This window comes from Papio anubis, chromosome 8 (assembly GCF_008728515.1).
Source record: "Papio anubis isolate 15944 chromosome 8, Panubis1.0, whole genome shotgun sequence".
Classification (NCBI taxonomy): domain Eukaryota; kingdom Metazoa; phylum Chordata; class Mammalia; order Primates; family Cercopithecidae; genus Papio; species Papio anubis.
In genome coordinates this window covers 113,913,049-113,936,547 of record NC_044983.1, presented here as the reverse complement: position 1 = coordinate 113,936,547, position 23,499 = coordinate 113,913,049, and the positions used below count along the sequence as shown (strand labels likewise).

Below are 23,499 nucleotides of genomic sequence, written 5' to 3'. Positions count from 1 at the left end.
AAGAACAACATGTGGTGCAGAGAGCAAGAGGGGTCCTAACTGTAGGTATCTGTATTCTGGCAGTGGAAACGTGGACACATTGCATCTCTGCTGCAAGATGTGCACACCATGCCAAACTCCAAAGTACATGCCATCCATTTTGAGTTCAAAATAGAATTAGGTGGGTGCTTCTGCTGGCCAGGTGGTTGAAGCTTAGTGTATACCTCATTCCTCCTGAGTGCTCAGTAGGGCCTTGCCTGGGATAATTAAAAGTAAAGCAGAATTGCCAAGTACTTTCTCCTTTTCTTTGCTAACACTTTAGTCCAAGAAAATCAGACTTAGTAAAGAATGGATGGCAGTTTCAGACAGAGATCACACGGTTTGGGGATTGTGGGTACCTTACTCAGTGGTTCTTAATTCTGGCTGCCTATTAGAATCACCTGATGCCTGGGCTATATGAGGATCAATTGACTCAGGATTGCTCATGGTTGGCCAGGTAAGAGTGATTGCATACATTCTTCAGATGATTCTAGTGTGTGGCCAAGACTAACTATTGACTGGATTTAGGTCCTGACTTCATTGACTGATTCAGTGACTTTGGGTAAATAACTTAATCTCTTTGAGCTTCAATGTCTTCATCTGTGAAATGGGAACAATCCTATTCACCCAGAAGGACAGTTGAGAGGAATAAATGAAGTGATTTATGTAACGTATACAGCCAACCTACGTGCTCAAATAAATAAGTAGTTTCTCATCAGTGGTTCTTAACTTTACAGGGATATTGTGTTAGTCTGTTAGAGCTGCCATAACAAAAATATTACAGACTGGGTGGCTTAAACAACAGAAACTGAATTTCTCACAGTTTTGGAGGCTGGAAGTCCAAGATCAAGGTGTCAGCAGGTTTAGTTTCTCCTGAAACCTTTCTACTTTGCTTGGAGATGGCCTTTGTTCTGTGCTTGCACACTCTGGTGTCTCTTCCCTTCTTGTAAGAATATCAGTCATATTGGATTAAGACCCCACCCTTATAACTTTATTAACTTTAAATAGCCCTTTAAAGGCCGTATCTCCAAATGTGGTGACATTAGGGGTTAAGGCTTCAGCATATGAATTTGTAGGGGTGGGGAGAGACACAATTCAGTTCATAACAGATGTGGCTTCTTTGATTCTTGGATGAAAGCTAGGTTTCCTTTAATCAGAAAGATGCAGAGATACACATGTGTATCAGACCTTGCATACATTTACTGGACCTTAAAGAACCTTTTAGCAATAGCTAAAGCAGCCTTACAGAAGGAAACAAATATGAGAGACAGAGGGATGAGAGAATATGTATAACACAGAAGAGGCATCCTATTCTCATTTATTGCTTCATTCAACAATTACGTACAGCATGCTGCCCACTTGCCAGCCATTGTGTGAGGATTATGAAACTGGCAAGGTCCCTGCTCTTAAGTCTTACAATTTTGTTGGGGGAGATAGACAGGAAACAAACACATATGCCATTAAATAACAGAGTACCAACTGCCATGTAGAGAATCAAAACAGAAAGATGTAGTGCTGTTTGCCTGGGAAGCAACTTAAATATCCTCACTGAGATGATGATGGTTAGGTGGAGGCTTGAGTGACAAGGAGTCAGCCATGCAAATGAGGGCATAGGGTTTATGGCTGGTGAAATGCCTGGTACTCTCTGGTTTATTTTAGTATCAGTTGTCAGAGCCAACTCTTCTCGCACCAGCTGCTTCCCAGATTCAGTTCTGCTGCCTGCAGGGTGAGACTTCAGGGTTTGCTCTGATAGGCATGGCTATTGTGGATTGCATCCCTAGCTTGAGATGCTTTTCTCTCATCCTGTCTCTGAAATGTCTAGGTCATGTGTTTGAAGGGGCCAGACCCATCAATTCAAACATCTGTTTCTCTAAATCCTCACTGACATTACCGGAGTTTCATCACTATTGTCTTTAGCCTGAATTAAAGCAACCATGGGGGTGAGGGGGCGTCAGCACTGGTGGTGTGGCAAATGCACAAGGAATATTTTGCACTGCAGTACATCCTTCTACAATGGTCTGATAGGGCCCTGAAGAATCCAAAGGGACCCCAAACAGCAGCTGATAGGACAGGAAGACTTCTAGAAGCTGAGCCCTAAGGAGGCCCCATTGGCTTTAGGATAAAAAGCAAAATCCTTTTGTGGCCTGTAGACTCCTACAGATCTGGAGCCTGCCACCCTCTCCAGCCTTGCCTAGTACTACCTTCCCACACCCTCTGTGCCCCATGCATGCTGAGGGCTTCAGTGTATCACTGTCCCTCCGGCTTTGCACATGTGATTCCATCCACCTAGCTGCCTCTTTGCCAGGTGGATTCCTGCACACTCTCAATAAAGCTTTTCTAGACCCCTGTACTAGGTGGGGGTTTCCTGTCTCCCAAACACTCTTCTCACCACACACAAGCCTGTCAGTGCTCTGTGTGCACTTTTACAATTTAGAGTCTCTGAAACCATTCTGTTTGTGTGATATCTGTCTTCTCTGCTAGTTTCTTAGTTTTCATAGGCATGGACCACATCCGATTTACTCACTAATTACTCTTCAGTGTCCGGCAAATTTCCTGGCAAACAGAAGGTGCATATTCAGGAGGGAAAAAGAGATCTGGGAGGTAATAGATAGAGGAGGAAGAAGACAACTGAGAAAGGTAAAGTGCCAGATGCCAAGGGAGGGAGAGCATGGAGTTTGCCAGTGATCAACAATGCCTAAAGTAATTGAGTTGTCAGGCCAAAGGCTGACGCTTCCTCCAGAGTTAGTATTAAGGGGTCATTGGTAGAATCAGAAGCAGGTGGAAGAGCCAGATTATAATGGATTGAGATCTGGGTGGGAGGTGGGCATTAGATATAACAGGTGGATAGGGTTCTTGAGAATGGAAAGATGGAGTGCTTACCAGTACACATGTGGTTGCACTGCTTGTTTCAGATCCTGCCTCTGCTACTTGTAGCATGTGAGTTGACAAATTACTTCAACCTCCTTGTCTCAGTCTTTTCATCTATAAAATGGGATCCTAATGCATCTAGTTCCTAGAATTTAAGTATTCCTGGCAGGTGTATTGGCTATTGTGTGGAATCTGAGCAGCTAACAAGGACACATGTATTTTCTCATTCATAGTCTTCAGCTGGGCACAGCTTGACTCCAGGCTTCTGGCTGGGGTCTGCTCTGTAAACAAAGTGTGTGTCTTATTCTGGGGTCCAGGTTTACAGAGCGGTTGTTCAACAACAATCGTGGGTATGCTCTTCCTCTGGTTATCAGAATTACGTAAGGGGCTGAATCAAACTACCTAAGCATGTTTAACTCCCCTGCTCACCTCTTGTCCACTTACATTCATTGACCAAATTCACGTGGCCAAGGCCAAAGTCATTGTATAGGGACAGACACTCTGCCCTAAGGGGAGGGTAGTGAATATTTATCAAACACTAATGTAAAATGCTTAAAATAGTGCCCATAGAGGTCTGTCTGCACTGCAAAAAATAATGTACATCTGACAATGTTACTGTGGGGAAGGAGGAAAAGAGGGAGGAGTTTTAAAATAAGTTAATAGTCAAGTGGAGAGATTATTATATAGGGCAAGACTTGAGCATGTTAATTGACTCATGGGAAGGAGCCAGTGGGCTGGGTGAAGATAAAAGAGCAAAACAGAAAAACTCAGATGAGGTTTGGAAACATGAACTTAGAGTGCTGCTGTCTTCCTTATGGCTTTTGCTATCAGCATTAGCCAAAGAGGCAAATGCTTGGATTGATAGACTTTCTCTGATCTGAGCTTTGTGTACTTGATTTTTTTTCCCTTCTCCCTAATCTTAAGGAGAGACTTAGATTGTAACAGTTGGTGTTTACAATGTTTTAATGACTGTCATATTGAGAACTGACTGGAAGCATCTTTAGAAATAATTTACACCACCATAAAATGAATTGCTAATCTTTCCGAGTGGATTCTTTAGCCTTTTTTGTTTGTTTTTTTAATATACCAGCCAATGAGATCTAGACCAATGAGAGTACTGGTAAAATATTTTAGAAGCATTGTCTGATTTGAAAAGCTAAGTAGGAATATAAATCCTTCCCTAAATATGCAATCACACTGTCTGCCATTTGCTTGATGTTTTGTTTCTTCACTTGTTTCTTAGAGCAGTGTGCATGTATGTGATTAAGAAGTCTGTAGGATGCACATCCACCAGTGCTGGGCTGTAGGATGCATGGGTGGGAACATGAGGGATATGGGATGTGTGTTGATTTGAACCAGCAGTCATTATGTATCTTCTCTGATGGCCCCGGTGTCTAAAGGGATGTAGGTAATGGTATTGATGAACAACAACATTATTTATGGAATGTCTAACTTTATGGCAGTGACTTGAAAAAGTGGAAATGCACTGCCCTGGGTAGTGCAGATAAATACTTTAGGAGATTAAGGAATACAGGTCTATGTTGGAATAGGAGAGAAGGTTTTAATGAGACAAATTGCATCGCGAAGGATGCTTGTATATCAACATAGGAATATAGCCAGCCTGTGTTTATTCATCTATATTACTGAAACCACATGGGCTAAGTTTCTCCCTGCTTTAAACATCTATTGACTTTCCACCTGCTCAGTGAAAAAAATTTCACATTTCTTATTCCAATACCCAAGTCTCCATGCAATCATTGTAGTGGGTCCTGTATTATTTTTTTCTTGTAGTCCTTCCTGATTTTCTTGGCTTGGAGGTAAACATTTCCTTTTTCAATTTTGCAGCCTCTTATTATTACTTTCTCTGCAGCTTTTATTTCCACCTTCCCTTACCGCCATTATCATCTGCAAACATAACTATTGGCTAGCTTATTTTTTGGTCAGTTGCATAGACGTACTCAAACCTTTAGCTTTCATAGTTTTCAAAATAGGGGACATAGAGTTTCTATAGATTTTTTTTCTTTTGCTAACATTAAAACTCATGTGCACAGATACAGACACACTTAATGTATCTTATCTAATTTCATAAAATTTGGTTATCACCAAAAAATGCGGACAAGACAGTAGAAGAATAAAGAACAGATCTTCACACTGGAAACATTTGGCCAACAGAAAGCTTACAGAGCTGTTTTTTATTTTTTATTTTTTCATTTTTCTGAGGACCACTGAGAGCTTCCTCACATAATTGTTTCTTCTCTGGGAAGACATTTGTGAGCCACTATTTTAGGAGACTGTGAGCTTTACCAGAGCTGATTTATCTCTGAATCCCTATTTATCTCTTTCTCCCTCATAGATAATCTGGGGTCTCTAAAAGCTTGTAACAAGAAAATAACTGTGATTTGTGACACAGAAGCAATCAGTTTGGGGGACAGATTATTCAAAGATCTGAGAGTTGTCTAGAATAAATAGGAAGTCGTTTTTATAAAACTATGTCTAGAATGTATATGAAAGTCAGGACAGTAGACAGGTTATGAAACTGTTTATTAAAGAGCTAAATTTTTATAATAAAATGTGTAATAATTGCATTTTTTCCCCTAATTCTGAAAGTGTAGATGTGCTTACTTAGATCATTACAAACAATTACATAACTATAGAAAAGAAAATAATTTTCTGAAGTAATTTCTGACCTCAAATTCTACTTTTCTCTGTTCTTTTTAAAACTAACATTTACAGAACAAAACAAATTGACTTTAACATTGGGTTTTCCCAGTGCTGTACACATATGTTGTACACAGCCACCTGTGACTACAGAAGTGTGGCTAGTACAACTGATGAACTAAATTTTAAAATAAAAAACATAATTAATTTAAAATAGTGACTACTGGCTCCTATATTGGACAATGTTATGTCAAAGGATTGACCAAGGTACGTTCAGAAGTATTGAACCATTATTAGTAATACCACCTTTGATGGTATCTTGTCAGTTTTCTCGGTAAAATTGATACATTTGAAAAGGAACTTTTTTTTTTTATTAAGGCTCCATTGAACTTTGAACTACTTTTAGCCTTTGGACCACCGCAAATTTTTAAAGTGCTAATTCTCAATTCATGAATTAAACTGTCCATTTCCTTCATCATTATATCTCTCATTTTAGAGAACATGATTTTTGATTATAAAAATAGATATATGTTTTATGCACATATACACACACATGTATAGACATTTGTGAAGATCAAGTGCAATAAGGGATGGAGTTCGTTAAACTTGAATGTTCCTTTAGTCTGAATGTTACTATGAATAGACAGAGTAAGCAAACAAAATTGCCTGCTAAGTTTGTCTTGCCCCACCCTCTCTGAGAAGAGAAATGCTCATGTTCATTAAGTCATACCAGAACCTCTCATGCTTTTACATATTTCTGTGGTTTGATAGATACTTATGTTTCTGCCTGGAATTTTCTTATTCTCATTTTTTTAAATTTCCAGACCAAAATCTTCAAGAGAATTTTAAGTTTCTCTTTTTCTTCATGGAAGCCTGTGTCTGACCTTTGTAACCTTCTACCTTTCCTAACAACACTAATCACCTGTTTCTGTTAGTGGAGCTGTGTGTACAGGTATATGCAGATGTATGTACAAATGATCTAGGTATTTGATTTTTGAAGAAATCAGTATCATTAAAATGATACTAATAACAGTAAAGGAAGTAATAATTACAGCAGTGGTTACCGTTTGCTGTGGACTTTCTATGTGTCAGGTATTGATTAAACACTTTTAATATGCTTTTATTTAATTATTCTAAAATCTTATAAAGAAGTTATTATTCTAATTTTATAGGTAAAACAACACCCACCTAAAGGGAAGTAACTTGACCAAGGCCATACAGCTAGTCAGTGGGGACAGCCAGATTTGACTCCAAAGCCCATGATTTACCTACTAAACAATAATTAAAATGCAGAGGAAAAAAAAATCTTATTCCCCAGAGTAGCATGAGAACTATATGGTGTCAAACAGTCTGAATTTCATTCATTTCCCCTTTGTCATTTTTTTTTTCTCTATTTGCCTTTCTTTTTTTTTCTTTTTTCCCGAGATGGAGTTTCGCCCTTGTTGCTCAGGTTGGAGTGCAATGGCACCAGCTTGGCTCACCACAACCTCTGCTTCCTGGGTTCGAGTGATTCTCCTGCCTCAGCCCCCCGAGTAGCTGGGATTACAGGCATGCACCACCACGCCCGGCTAATTTTGTATTTTTAGTAGAGACGGGGTTTCTCCATGTTGGTCAGGCTGGTCTCGAACTCCTGACCTCAGGTGATGTGCCCACCTTGGCCTCCCAAAGTGCTGTGATTACAGGCATGAGCCACTGCACCCAGCCTTCTATTTGCCATTTTTATGGTGGCCTTAAACATGTTGCTTAGCATCTCTTAGTCTTCTTTTTTTTTTTTTTTTAAATAGGTATCACCACCTTCATGTTAGAGGATGAAAAGTCCTTTGAATATGTTGATTCTGTACTTTTTCCTTCTTCCCTCCCAAAATACCCAATTGTCATATGTAAAGACTTCCTAAATGATTAGCGTCACCTTTTTTTTCATTAGCTTGGTTTCACAGAGAATGCAGTCAGCTCATCAGTAGAAACTCTGTTATAAGGTGGCAATATTTGCTTTTATGTCTTATTTTTAACCTCATTTCCCAATTTGCTCCCAGGTTTTTTTTTTTATGTATTTGAAAAGCTGTTTTTTTCCCCCTCTTGTTTTCTTCCTGAATTATACTTTAGTGTGTCTTTTCCAGGTAGGTTGCATTTTTATGTCTATATTGTATTTATCCTTTAAAAGTGCATGGTACTATTTTGTTTATTTAACTGTTATTAAAATTGTTAGCATGTAATATTTGTCTACTGTGATGGAAGAGGACAATGGGTAAAAGTGGAGGATTTATGTTCACTGAACACATTGGTGGTGTCAAGAATTTTATATGTGTTATTTCTCTTTATCAACACAATAATAATGTGAATGTAAAAAGTAGGTAATATTAGTATTGCCATTTTACAGAAAAGAGATGATATAACTTGTCCATACTTGAAAATATATTGTAAGAAAATGGTAGAGCCTGGATTTCAATTAATGTGTGTTGGCCGAAGATAGAATTAGGAATGAAAACATGTAAGCCAAAGGTCATTTATAATATCTTTTGAAAAATAAAATATATCTAGTGCCTGTATTTAATTCTGCTTTGTTATATTTTTGAGATTATTTTATATACAATAAAAGTATATAGTTTAAGTGTTAAGTTCGATCAGTTTTGATACTTGTATCATGTAACCAAAAGCAAGGTGGAGAACGCTACTGTTCTCCAAGTGCCCTCTACCCTTTCCAGTTGAATTATCCTTTGTTTCTTCCATTCTGCTCTTGAGCCTATCCACTGGAACTTTTAATTTTGTTTATTGTATATTTCAGTTCTAACATTTCCATTTGGTTATTCTTCATGTCTTCTATTTCTTTGCAGATACTTTATTTCTCAAAACTTATTTTTTTTTCCATTTGTGTCAAGTGTAATTGCTTAGTGAAGCATTTTTAGCATAGCTGCTTTAACATTTTTCTCAGATGGTTCTGATGTCTCTGTCATCTGGGTGTTGGTGTCTATGGAATGTCTTTTGTCTTTCAGTTTGGTATCTTCCTGGTTATAAGTGATTTTCTATTGAAGCCTGGATATTTACATGTTGTGTTATGAGATTCTAGATTTTATTTAAACCTTTTGTTTCGGCTTGCTTTTTAAAATGCCAGTCTGGCCAGGGAAAAGAGGCGATACCACTTACTTACTGCCAGGTAGAGTTATAAATCCAGGTTCCCCGCTCAATCTCAGTTGATAGCTGAAAGGCAGGACTTCTTCCTTATGGCTGGGTAATAGTGAAAGTCCTAACTGTCTACCTGACGCAATCCCAGGAAGGAAGGCTCACCTCTTATGAACTGGTAAAGGTGAAAGTCCAGCCTTGCCATATCATCTCAACTGACATTTTGGAGATGAGGAGGTATCCTCATTACCAACTGACAGAGATGAAAACCTGGACTCCCTACTTGGCCTTCTGTGGCATTCTCCTGGGAATATTGGGATACCTGAGTGCAGCCTGCTGAGGGTGTGAGTCTAGGCTTTACAATCAGCCTTTACTGATGTGGTGGTTGGGTCACATTTCTTTTCTGTAATGTTCGAGTAGAGCAGTTATTGTCTACATGTTTCCTATCTTGCTACGCTGTCTCTTTCCTGGTCTTTTGGCTAAAGAGAGCAAGCTCTTGTTGTGTATTATTTTTTGTCTGTGCTCAGAGGTGTTCCCAAATTGCAGGCTTCTTTAGTTCTAAGTCTGGGATATATGAGGCAAAAGGAAGCTGAAAGAACTCACCACCAGGTTATTCAAGGTCCTTCAAGGTCTTTAGATGGTCTGCCTTCTCTTTACCATTCAGTTGTCTTATGTTTGTCTCATATATAATGTCCATCATTTTTAATTTTACTAACTGGGATGAATTGAGAAAAGTATGTCTATTTCTTTTTCCCCGAAGGATGCAAGAGGAACTACTTTATTTAAAAAAATAAAGAGTAGATGATATGTAGTAAAGGAAAATAATGTTTCATAACAACATGGTTCAATTCATATACATAAAGATGACTGGTCATGGATTCACACTGTGAAATCTGTTTCTGTAGTATCATAGTTAAAAATATTTTTAAAGTCACCAGTGTAGACCACTTATCAGTCTCTCAAAATGATACCTGAATCCCTCGTCTAAGCATCATAGAACCTCTGCATGTATCTGCCCTTGTATTCTCCTCGTGAATAAGAAGAGTTAATATTCATGCCTTGGACATCTTCCAAAGTCTGTCCCCACTTTACTGATGCTGCAATACCTAAGTTAAGCATTATTTTAATTTCCATTGTTTTAGGTTGTCTAGATATCAAGTGTAGGACAAGTGAATATTTGATGTGGTGATTAAACTTAAGTAGTCTTTGGAAAACTGGATTCCATTATAGCGAACTGTTTTTACAAAGATGAAATTGTTTCTGTAGACAAGTAAACCGGAGTGAGTGAGCATCGTGGGGTCCAGAGAAGACCATGTCCTTACACTGTTGCATGTGATCTGAACGTCTGGCACTGCTGAACAGTCACGTAGGTCCAGCTTGGGCAGCCACATCATCATTGTCAGGCTACTGTGGGCAGACTTGTGAGGACAATAGCATGAGTTTTTTGGGTTCAATCTTTCAGTTTCCATTTAGTTTCTTCCCCTGTCTTTCTCATTGCTGTAATAACTTCGTTCTTTCTAGTCTCTTCTTGCATGGAATAGGGGAGCCATCTATTACTGGCCACTTAGACTTGCTGGGGGTGGACATGTTCAGCTTTTAATGCTGCTGAATTACCCTTCTGGACATTTATATTTTACCCCTGTTTTTGATAGTGGGAAAAGGACCTCTATAGAAATTTTCATCTTCAGCAAGTATATGTAATATCACATTTAGCTGACCAAGGAGAAATTTGGAAATCATATTCTGTCTCCTCGTTGCCTGACCAAGTGATAAAATTCAGCATAATTTAGCTCATTTAAATTACCTGGGAGTGGGAAAGTACAGAGTAACTCAGAGGCTAGTCCTGCAAAGACCCATAAGTTCTTTCTTGATGTTGCTAAAGGAGGCTGGGGTTTTCAGGTCCCAGTGCCCTTCAGGTTATGGTTATACTCTACCCTAGAACAAGGGCCAGCAAACTGTTTCTGCAAAGAGCCAGCCAGCAAATATTTCAGTCTTTGCAGGCCACATGGTCTGTGTCACAGCTACTCACTGCTGCCATTGTAGCACAAAAGCAGACATGAACACTATGTAGATAAATGAGCATGCCTTATTTATTATTTTCCAATAAAACTTTATGGACATAGAACTTTGAATTTCATATAATTCCCATGTGTCATAAAATGTTTTTTCCAATCATGTTAAAATGTAACAACTATTTTGGGGTCACAAACCACACGAAAACAAGCAGCAGGATGGATTTGGTCAATGGGCCATAGTTTGCTGACCCCTATCCTGGAAGATATCTGCTGGGCAGATTCCTTTGCCCAAGGAGATAAATTGTGCTCCCTTTCTATTAGCTAAACCAAGCCTGTGTTCCTGAGACATACTTTCTGGTACAGTTGTTATATTTTTATGTTGACACATTAATGACCAGATACACAGGAACACATTCCCATCCCCATTCATGGATGCAAAAGTTTTCATGAATGATCTGGGCACTTTTCTGGGTACCTTAGGACCCCAGCTAAGCAAGAAAGTTCCATCCTCAGGACTTCACAGTGTCATCTGGATTGATTCCACCTCTGATGTCAGTGTTTACTCATAACAACATGTATTGCTAATGTATATCTTCCTTGCTAAGCAATTATTCATACTATACTTAATCATCTTTTTAAGTCATAATAGGAGTTGTGAAACCCAGACCAGAACATTTTGCTAGGATTTCAGTTTTCTCTTTTTAAAAGAAGAGCTAAACAATCCTATGTTGTTGGTTAAAATGGAAATGTGTCATTTTGCAGTGGTTCATCTGAAAGTTGTAGAAGACTTGACTAACCATGGCTCAATAAGCAGGGAATTACTTTTCTCACAGACTGTCAAGTCCAGAGGGGAACAATGAAGAACAAAGTTCGAGTAGCCCATAATTTCAGAGCCAATGTGACTATTATTCTCTTGACTTTTTTTCATGTTTGTAGCCCTGTGGTCACAGCATGTTCTGTAGCAGTTCTAGATATCACATATGCATTTAAGGCAGAGAGAAAGGGGAAGAGTGGTGTTAAGATCTTTCCTCTTTTGTCATTTCCAGAACTGTTTGTTTCCCATCAAACTTCTGCTTATGTGCCCTAGGGAGGAATCTGTCATCAACCTCACTTGTAGCTGCAAGGGAAGCTGTGAAATATGCTATTTGGCTTTGTAGCCATACTTCAGTAGGTGGCAAAAATGAGAGTGTTGAGAATGTGTAGCCCATCAGAAGTGTCTGCTACAAAGAGTTACAGACTTTTTGTGGTGTTCACATTACTTCTGGAGGGTAGTCTCTGCTGAATTTGAATCCAGAATATGATAAGTGAAGCACCTATGATAATTAATACAATGAATTAAACATATTGGAGAGTGTTATGTGTATATTATATGAGGGAAGTGTTAAAGAAGGACCATATCTTTCAGGAACTTTAGCTAGAAACAATATATAAACATGAAATTTTAAATAACCTGTCTCAATTCTAATAACTAATGGTGGGGATTGGAGTATATTTGTTTTTAAGGTCATTTGATTCATTTAGCAACATTTGTTGAGGGTTGAGTATGTACAACTGTGTAGGCTTTGCACGTGCAAAGATGAGTAAGATAGTCTCTGCTTTGCAGGTGGCAGTCAAGTAAATCAGTAGTTTCAGGATAGCTTTATGGTTTTGTGATTTAAAATTTTTGGTGAATTACATAATTAAATTGGAAGCAACTTTTATTTGCTTTTTTGAAAAATATATGTTATGCATCTGTACTGAATGGCAGTGAGTAGGATTGAATCAGTATCTTTCCATCATATCTATGCTCAGTCTATAAACAATGATTGAACACCTACTGTAAGGTTGTTATATGGCTACACACCACATTTGTAAAGCTCAATAAGATGTAGTCACTTCTTCCAGGGGCTCCCAGTCATAGACTTAGCAGACCTGTCAATAAATATTTGCAATGCATGGTACATACACACACATGCAGATCATATAAGAAGAAGAGGTGGGCTGGGCATTGTAGCTGATGCTTGTGTTCCCAGGACTTTGGGAGGTCGAGGTGGGCAAATCGCTTGAGCAGATCTCATGATACCTGAATCCCTTGTCTAAGCATCATAGAACCTCTGCATGTATCTGCCCTTGTATTCTCAAGGGCAGATATAGCTGCAGGAGTTCAAGACCAGCCTGGGCAACATGGAAGAACCCTGGAGTTCAAGACCAGCCTGGGCAACATGGCAGAACCCTGCTTCTACAAATAATACAAAAATTAGCTGGGTGTGGTGGTGCACACCTGTAGTCCCAGCTACTTGGGTGGCTGAGGTGGAAGGAACACTTGAGCCTGCGAGTTTGAGATTGCAGTGAGCCATGATCACACCACCGCACTCCAGCCTGGGCAACAGAGCAAGACACTGTCTCAAAAAAAAAAAAAAAAAAAAGAAACAAAGAAAAAGAGGGGAATTGTCTTTATTGCTTAAGAGGATATACTGGGTACGAGACTAGTTAAAGCTTTACAGTAGAAAAAAGAGAAAATTTATGTTTCCTGAAGCAGTTATCTATGCAAATAAGGGAAAGGAAGAGCATATGATGTTAAAAGGTCAGTTCTGTCAAGGCAGAGAAGCACAACACATTTCAGGGCATTGCTAGCAGTTTCTATGTGGGGGTTCCTTGGTTGGGGAGCCAGTTCATTCTGAGGGGCAATTCAGAGTGTTTTCACAGTGCCTCTATTCAAGGCCAAACTCAGATAGAGGAACATTAAAATTTAATAAGTCTCCATCCCTTGTTTCATGACAGAGAGTGTCTGGCGTGGGTGGAGATTGGAAGGACTGGAAGTTGGGTGGCTTCCTGGAGAGTAAGATGCACTTGTTCTTGGGAATGACAGCAGATGCCAATGCATCCCTCAACTCTTCTTGCATCACTGTGAGGAGAGAAAACAAGGTCTGGCACTTCATTCCAGATAACCTGTTACTGTCACCTAAATCACATGAAAATGGCATCCCTCAGCCGCAATCCTTGGAGAGTCCAGGCTCATTTCCAGCAAGCAGCAATCCAAGCCCTGCTTCTGCTGATTAGGATAAGACCTGTTTTGGAGAACATTTCCCTTCCAGGAAAGTTCTGAACTAATCTAATACTTTTGAGCTATAATTTTTACCATTTTATTAAAAAATAAAACCAAATAACATTCTAGCTGAAAATCACGATATTATTCATAAGTAAACTCTCAAACACCTTTGAATAAAAATATCTTTGGAACCTCTCTTTCCATTTTGGGAGGGTATTAGGGAGTTGAAATGAGAGGGAGTGGGGTTTTAAAATTTTTATTTTTTAGTGTGACAAAATATACATTAAATTCATCATTTTAATCATCTTTAATTATATGGTTCAGTATCATTAGGCACATTCACATTATTGTATAACCATCACCACCATCCATCTCCAGAGAGTTTTCATCATCCCAAAGTGAAATACTATACCCACAACTCACCAATAACTTCCCATTTTCTCTCCCACAGCCCCTGTGTAGCCATTGTTCTATTTTCTTTCTCTGTAGATTTGACTAACTCATATAAGTGAATCGTCCAATAGTTGTCTATTTTTATCTGGCATATTTCATTCAGCGTAATGTCTTCAAGGTTCATGCATGCTGTAGCATGGATAAGAATGCCATTCCTTTTAAAGGCTGCAAAATATTTCATTATATGTAACACATTGTGTTTATCCATTCATGCATCCACAGGCATTTGGTTTATGCCTGTTTGACTGTTATGAATAATGCTGTTATGTACAAGAGCATACAAATATCTGAGTTCCCGTTTTCAGGGTTTTTTTGTGTGTATATATACCTAGAAATTGAATTGTTTGATCAAATGACAATTCTGTGTTTAATTTTTGAGAAACCACCATACAGTTTTCCACGGGAGTGTATCACTTTACATTCCCATGAGCAATGCAGCTGGTTTTCAATTTTCTGGGGAAGTAGGTTTTTACATATGAAAAAAAGATGGTGCCTTCAAAGGGGCATTTCAAAACAATGCTAAAATATGTGCATTTGCAGTGAAACATTTCTCTCAAATTTTTTAAAGAACAATGTTTGTGAAATTAATTTTGGTTTTTAACTCATTTTGAAGAATTCAATATTAGTGGCATTCAAATTAAGTAAAAGTGACAGCAGCAGCACTTCCCAGAAAGACCACAAGCTACCTACAGTGTCAATTCAATAACTAGGAATCCGTTAGGCACAGGAGTGGTGGTGAAGATCAGGGAAACAAGAAGAGGGCCTCGAAGCTGACCAGTGAGTTGCCAAGCCCATTAGATTAAGTAAATAACTTTAGTGAAAACAAGAAAGGGCAATAATGAGCACAGAAAAGAGAAATCAAATGGGGACACCTTTGACACAAGCAAGGAGATGGAGGTCATGCATTGTAGGAAGCCACTGGAGAGGTGTTTGATTTGTAAATATTAGGGACATGAAATTTCAGGGAAAACAAAGCAAAGTCTGTCAAAAATGGTTTTAAATAAATAATTCTAAGTACAAAAACCTAAATCAACTACTGCGTTTGCAGTGGAGGAAGGAACAGCTATGGAGGATTAAAATATTTGTGTGAAGAATAAGGCTACGTGTGTGGAAAGTAAAAAAACTGTATTCTGCCTCCTGTTTATAGATACCTTACATTTTGAATACCAAGTATTTACTAGCAGAGAAAGGCTTCCTTCTGATTTAAGGCATGATTGTGTAAAGGAAGGGAATTGCTGGTTCATTCTGCAGCTGAACAAGTGTTTCCTTAATGTCTCTTATGTGCCAGGTCCTGGACTCAGGAATGGAAGTCATGGAGATGAAAAACAGATGGTACCTGCCCTCCAGGAGCTTACAGTTGTGCTGGGCAAGGCAGATAGATCAATTACATGGACATTCTCAGTACTGTGAGGAAAATGAAGCACCAGGGGACTGTGTGCAAGAGGGAGCATAGGGAATGGGTTCTTGCTCTGGTAGCCAGAGACTCTTAAAAGACTTTCTGAAGAAGAGGTCTGAGCTGACATGAGATGAATAGGAGTTAGCCTCCCGAAGAGCAAGAGGTAGGATTAGGTTGGAGTAGGACCAGCATTTCTAGGTGGTGGGACCACCATGATCAGAGGTGAAGGAAGTATAAGAGGCAAATTTGGTGGGGAGGTGATAGGGGAAGAGAATAGGAGGTCTACCAGCAGCTCAGTGGTATTCCTAGGTCATGAATTTCAAGGTAGGAAGCAGCAGAAGATAAAGCTAGACAGAAAGATCAAAGCTACACATTTTTCTTTTCTTCATTAATGTCTGAATCCATCCCATGCCAATCCCCCATCTCCCTACACAAGCACACCTTTTAAAAATAATCACAACTCTGGTGTATTTAATTGAATATTCATTGTAAGTAGGCTAGTCTTTGGAGATGGAGAAGCTGATTGATATTAACAGTAATTAGCTTCAAGCTCTCAGAGGCTTTGGCTATGAGTTCTCTTTCCAGCACTGCCTAAAGTGGGCATTGTGGTTGGTTCCCCAGCATCCATTCTGCTATAGCCCTGCAGAGTAGCAGCAGTGTGGTTTGGGAAATTGACCTGAGCTGGTCAGTTGGTTTAAGGGTAATCCTATTTCCACTGCCAGGGTGTTAGTTCAGTAATAGGCATGTAATTCACTCCTGGCCAATGAGAAAAGAGAATAAAATTTGAAAGCGGTTTGGGAGAAAAAGCCATAGTCAACCAAGCCCTTTCTGCTTCAAGAAGAAAACTAAAAGCTTATAGTCTAGATGCTACAAAGGGACCCAGGTTCAGGATAAAGGTGATGCTATGGATAGTAGAATGGAGAAAGAATAAAAATCACAGTGCTTGATGAAACTACCAAGAGGCAAATCAGCTAATTCTGAACTTGTGCCATTACTGGACTTCTTATTCTGACAGCTAATAATTTTCCTTACCATTTAATCCAGTTTAGATTTTTCCATGTGTGATATGAAATCATGTATCCTAAATGATTCATAATTTTTGTGACTTTTCTGTACACACCAGTATAGTATGCCCTTTTGTGAACCTAACCCCTTCAAGCCTCATTTTCCTTATCTGTCAAATGAACATAGTTATGTTTCAGAGTTTTTCATGAAGATCATTTGAGATTCAGAACAAAGCCCAAAAGGGAGATATGAACTAATACATGTTAAGTGCCCAGAATGTACCACTAAATAGGAAACTTAGAGACTAGGAGAAGAGAAATTCATAAATAGTGTCCACATAAAGTGGTAGAAATAAGATCACATGCATTTGGACCTTTGTGCAATCAGTTTGTTTTTTTAAAGAAATACTCAATATTTGAGCAGTATGTTAGGTGTAGAGCTATTGGATTTGCTGATAGATGGAAGGGAAGTGATGAATCATAGAGTGATGTTAAGGACGTCTCATCAGTTTCTGTGTAATTTGTGAAGACTGGAACAGGCAGATTGTTTCTGCTGCAGTTTTACTTGTCTGATATTCATAAGAAAGATCTGTCTAGGCTGCAGTTAATATTTGGAAGTCACCAGAATGTTGATTGGGAACATGGGAATAGATGGTACCTGTTAAGGAGGTAGTGGATAGTGGGAGGAAAACACCACTTCTTTTGGGAAGCCTACCTCATCCCTCAGGTCTAAAGTACTCATCAGAATCCTGGCAAAGATGAGGCAAAGAGGAAATTGTGGCCTGAATGGAGTGCCGAATAGAGGGTTGGGCTTTCTGAGTCACAGAAGCTGGTTGGAGGGAAAGAATGCTGAGAAAGGGGAAAGCCTAAAAATGTTGGGTAAAAGGAGATTATTGATGAAGTAGAGACCTGGGGAAGATGGGGGTATTACGTATCTGGCTTTAACTTCTCTGTGAATAAAGGAAAGGGGATGAGGATAGGAGTTTACCTGAATTTGAAGAGTTGGGGTAACAGGGAAATGAAATAATTTACTACCAGAGAAGTCAAAACACATATACCTGCCATCTGCACACAGACATACATGGTAGTTCACGTAGTAGTGGAATGCATATCTTACAACATTCATTGCTATTTATTTGATAATACAGAGTACGTAGCGGGGACTCAGTAAGTGTTTGTTAGATGAATAAATATCCCCAGAAAATCAGCTTTAGATTTTATGTGTAGAATATCTATGCTACAGGGCATGGAAGAGAGTAAGATGCAAAAAACTGGAAGCCACTGGGCTTGACACCCTTGAGCCCTTCACTCTGGGTTTTTCTTTTTTGTCATGTAGAAGTGACAGTTCTGTTTGAAAATCACCAGTCCTTTTGTTTGCCTCCTTTATTACATTGTGAGTTCTTTGAAGGTAACATCTGTCATATGTAAATCCATGTTTCCAGGATCTAACCCAGGGATGGCACATAGTAAGTGCTTAAGAAATATTGCTTGAATGAATGCAAGAGAGTGGACTTGAGTGGATTCTTAAATAATAGAGAAGGTCCAGAAGGAGAGAGGGTGAGCACTTTTCAGATGGAAGCAGAGATATAAACTAAACTGCAGGGTTGAAATAATTGCATGTGTGAGAAGCAGTGACAACATTGCCCGATTTGGTATTCTCATCTGTAATGTAGGGATTCGTAACTTGCTAAAAAGTCAAACAACTTGGAATTGAGGGCTTCTGGATTTGCACCTAAATCTTGCTGATTTTCAAACTCAGGGTTTCCCACTAACCATGCTCCCTCCTCACCATATTATTTATCGTAGTAATCACACCACTTCTTGACTCACAGATGCCTCGTTTTTTTCCGACTTAGGCTTGATGAAATATTTTCTGTCATGGACACCGTCTTTATGTGGCTTGTTTTCTGAGTTCTATTTGTTGCTTTTTCCTAGCTCTTCACTGTGGTTTGAATCCACGGGGCATTGATCACCCTGCCCATGCTGAAGGTATTAAACTGCAAATTGAAGGTGAAGGTGTGGAATCTCAATCCATTAAAAACAAAAATTTCCAGAAGGTGCCTGACCAGAAAGGAACCCCCAAGCGACTGCAGGCAGAATCTGAGACGGCTAAGGTGCGTAATATTCCAGTTAATTACGGAGATTTGAAAGCTGCAGCCTTGATATGTTGTAGTCCAGCCACAGAGAAGAGCTGAGTGCTTTCACTAATTACCGTTGTATCTGTGGTCAAATGAGCACTGTATCTTGCTGATAAATAACTATAAATGAAAATATTAACTGTATTCCCTTTGGAATGAAATTGAAACCCATTTGTGGCCAGTCTCAGAGCATGAGGCTCTGAGGTTATAGAGAAGAATGCCCTGTACTTAAAGCTAAAAGATTCACCTGCCAGGCTCAGACTTACTACTCTATGGTGTTGGGCAAGTCATGTGACTTTCTGAGTTGCACATTCTTCATCTACACAAGGCAATCATAAAATGACTTCTCTCATCAGGTCGAGTAAGTCAAATGATTGCATGCTTTTGGAAGCATTTTATAAAAGTCCCAGTACTGGCCGGGCGCGGTGGCTCAAGCCTGTAATCCCAGCACTTTGGGAGGCCGAGATGGGCGGATCACGAGGTCAGGAGATCGAGACCATCCTGGCTAACACAGTGAAACCCCGTCTCTACTAAAACAAATACAAAAAACTAGCCAGACGAGGTGGCGGGCGCCTGTAGTCCCAGCTACTTGGGAGGCTGAGGCAGGAGAATGGCATGAACCCGGGAGGCGGAGCTTGCAGTAAGCTGAGATCCGGCCTCTGCACTGCAGCCTGGGCAACAGAGTGAGACTCTGTCTCAAAAAAAAAAAAAAAAAAAAAGTCCCAGTACTTCATGAGTATGAGAGGCTTGTGCTTACAGGTATTGTTAATTAGTAATAGCTGATATTTTATGAAATATGCATGTATATCCCAGGTACTATTTGAAGGACTTAATGAAAGAGAAAATCATTTTATTCTGCTGTAGGATACTTAGTTCTTTTCAGTCTTTAACCTAAACATAGGTACCAGAGAACTGACAAAATAGGCATTGGTGAAGATGTGTGGAAACTTGGGTTCTGTGGGATAGGTAATATTTTAGTAAGGACAGCCTCTTCTAAAGGCTTCCTCCAGTGGAACTGGCACTATCCGGGTATTTGTCTGAAACCAGTGCAGATGTTCATGTTGGGGGCACAGTGTTGTTGAAGATACTCATATTTGTTTTCCTCTTGGACATGGAGGAAATTAATCTTCATATAGTTTTGTTTCTCCCTTTGTGTATTCTCTGCAAGACAATTTCCTTTCAAATGTTGGTTGAGCAAATGAATGTATGCATGCCTTGGAAAGCAAATGTTGTAAGCACCCAAGAAAAATCTTAAGGAAAAAGTCACCTTACTGTTGTACAATAACCACCTCCCTTCTCCTCCAAATAAGGTCTTCCAAAATCAGACGTGAATTTTTTGCTTTATCTACAGTTTGGAATAATTACTGTTATTGCTTTTCTTCTTTAGTGTGGATAATTAAAAATTGTTGACATTAAGTACGTGTGTGTTGTAGGGAATGGGGAATGATTACCAAGAAATATATTGCAGGTATTTTATGCTAGACATTTTAGCTAAGAGAAATGGCAAAACATAGCATATTTCTTGGCTGATGATCAATGAAGTTTGGTTTGTGAGCAGCATTGGAAATGAGTGAACGCTGTTAAGACAGCTAAACCTGATCAATCCATGTTGCTACATGGGCATCCTGAAAGAGCCGGGAAAAAAACGCCCTAAGGGTCCTTTTTAGGAAGATAAATAGACTTTCTATGAGTGAGATATTTTCTAAAGGATGCCTAAAATATTAAAAATTAGAGTAGAGATAAAAGAAAAGTTAACTATTGATATTTGTCTGATTTAAATTCAACTTTAAACATTTCTAGTGTGTATCTTTTATATTCGTAGACATTGGTAATATACAAAATTTGATTCAAATCTGATGTGATTTTATTTCTGAATTATCTTGAATATGTGATACTGTTGTGAATCCTGAAATTTTGTGTCTTTGCCCCTGAAGCATTTTATAGTTGCTTTGCTGAAAACATACTTCAATGAGAGTGTGGATGTGTATAATGAGCCTTTCCTGTGGAACAAACTAATACTGGAAACCAGATTCATTTGAGTTTATGCAAATCATCTACAGTGAATACCCATCCCCAATAAATGAGGTTGAAAGGAGATTCTGGGTTTTTCACACTACCATCATATTTAGGGGTGAACAGACAAGAGGCTTTAGTAAAGCTTAGACAAAGAATTTGTCCACTTGTTTAAACGGAGGATGAGGGAACAACAGTGGCTGCTGGGGGAACAGAGTTAAAATTACTATAGTGTGATTACTATGGATGCCAGCAGCATGACTGACCCTGACGCTTTTGTACCTTAGACAACAGGCATTTGTTTTGTGCAGGTACAAACACATTTACATTTTCCCTTCCATTGCATTTAGAGGACTAGTAGAGTTGTGAGCTTTCTTCTCTTTTCTTGGGTGTATAATTGAATCTCTGGTAAACTGACCCATTCTAAACCTACCTTAAAAAACCTGTGGCTAGGAATGCATACCTCTAAAGCCATTCAGTAATGTAAATTGGTACAGCTTTTCTGGATGACACGCTTGATAATAGTTATCAAAATTTTAAATGTGTGCAATTTGGGAGCCAATAATTTCCTCTCTAGGAACTTGCCTAAGGAAATAATCATCCATATGTACAAAGATGGCTACAGGAGAACACATTGAAAATAGCCCACATGTTCATTCACAGGACACTGGCTAAAGAAACTGTGTATTAATGCAATGGGATATAATTTTTCCTTTGTGAGGATGCAGGAGACCTATAGGTATTTATGTGGGAAAATGTATGTGATAATATTTTAAAGTAGAAAGGGAACGAGAAGGGCAGGTTATGACACAGTAGATATAGTTTGTTTCCATTTATGTAAAAATGTCTGTCTCTGTATAAAGGCATCACTGAGTCTGGGAGGGTTTTCCACAGTTTGAGCAGCAGTTTCTATCTGAAGTTAAAATTATGGAGAAAACGTTTACTCTCTGTACTGCTTTGCTTGAATTTTAAATAAGATGTGTATTATTTTAAGTGCATTGCCATTTTCAGATTGTCCCATTAACTTTAGTAGCTCAACCATGATTGTTGGGTTACTGTTTGTTGGGTTAGTATTATGCTTTCAGGGTGCTGAATTTCCTCACATGGCTTCTAATTCTTGCTGGTGGTTTATCTGCCAGTTAAGTGAATTATCGTGGGGTCTTTTTGGCCATGTGTGCCTTGAATTGTAGAGCCTTCTGGTAAGGTGCTTTTGGATCTACCTTTACCTGAACTCTGGGATGTGAGAGCTCTGACCAGGTATTACACTAATGTTTCAATTTGATGTTCTCCCTGTCTGCTTCTGACTGATTATGCAAATCAAGTTCTTCCATATGCAGACTTCTCACTGGGAACCTGGTTCCAGCTCCTTAGTGTGCCTTTGGGCCCTGCCACTCTGAGTCCTGCCATGTTGGGATTTGCAACCAATCCCTCAGAGCACCACCTGTTCCAGAGGAGCTTAGTGAGCTTATCTTTAATAGGCAATGCTAGAGTCTGTGTGTATATGTGGATTGGGGGAGGATGGTAGCATGTGCTTAATCTATCCTGTTGAGACTGAAATTTGTATGCTTTCATAATTTTAAAATGTGTGTGTGTATCTGTATTCATTTTGGGCAAAATAATACTCTATCTTAGAAAGTGACATTTTGGGACCCTTAGCCCCAATTCCTCAAAAGACTCAGAACCTTTATTCCAGAAAAAGGTCATCTAGCCACAAGTTGCCTCCAGCTCTTATAGACCAAAGAGAAACCAGTAGAGTACCCAGATCACTTGTAAGTCTTATTGGGAAGCATACAGTTTAGTTGGAAATAAAAAATGAATCCATTTGAAATGTGGATCCACAAAAAATACTTACCAATATAAGTCCTAAATTCTTGTGAGTACTTGGAAACTCAGAGAGAATATGCATGCCATGCCATGCCACAGCTATAGTTACCAGTTTAAGAGTAAAATACTCTGTTTACTTAGCTTCATAGGAGGGTACAGGCAAGAAATACAGTTGGCAAAGCATTTTCATCTCATTGGGAGGTCCAGAAGTCATCCAAGTACACAGCTTCTTTTGACCCATCACCCACACAGCTGTCACAGTTGAGAGTCCAGGTGAGGATGCGTCTTTTTGATACAGAGAAGGCACAGCCTCTTTTTTTCACTGTTCTTTTATACCATTCTAGTCATGTAGACTCAAGACAAAGCCACAGCTCCTAAAGACCAGGAGTGGTTCCATGTAGCAGTTTCCAAAAAACCAGCCCTATGGGAGACTGAAGTCCTTCTCAGACAGGCCAGCCCTGAGATTCATTAACCCTTTACTCACAGAGCAGTCAGAACAAGACTGCGAGGGAGCGTACTCTAGCCCAGGAAGAACTTAACCTGTGCTGTGAAGTATGGATAAATTCCAATATGTAGCCCTAAGAATGGAGGGTGCCTTTAGCCATGACGTTTAAGCACTGTGAGCCAAGGTGTGGTAGCAGAAATGCCCAGGTGTGTTCACCATCAGTCTCTTCGAGTCAGAGTTTGTGTGTCAGAAATTGAGTCTGGAACAATAGGTTGGGGCCAAACTGTGTGATGGAATTTGAATGCTGGAGTGAGTAGCATGGATTTACTTTCCACCTCCATTGTTCAATACAATAGCCACTAGCACATGTGGATATTCAGATTTATTTAAATTGAATACAATGCAAAAATTGATTTCTTTGGTCGTGCCAGCCACATTTCAAGTGTTCATTATCGCATATTTCCAGGAGCTGCTGTTTTGGACAGTGTGGACATGGAACATGATCATTGTGGCAGAAAGTCC

General features: G+C 39.2%; 1 protein-coding gene across 7 annotated transcripts in view; it reads left to right on the top strand.

Annotated features, from left to right (window-relative positions):
• Nucleotides 1-23,499, top strand: part of SAMD12 (sterile alpha motif domain containing 12) — a 469,495-nt gene that overhangs the window by 22,470 nt on the left and 423,526 nt on the right. For all 7 annotated transcript variants that reach the window (XR_651001.4, XR_001905821.3, XR_651002.2 and 4 more), the window contains exon 2: nt 18,493-18,671. Coding sequence is in view for 4 of the 7 variants with exons in the window: in XM_009213516.4 (XP_009211780.1) it covers nt 18,493-18,671 (179 nt within the window). In the remaining 3 variants the exon portion in view is untranslated. The remainder of the gene's footprint in view (nt 1-18,492; nt 18,672-23,499) is intronic.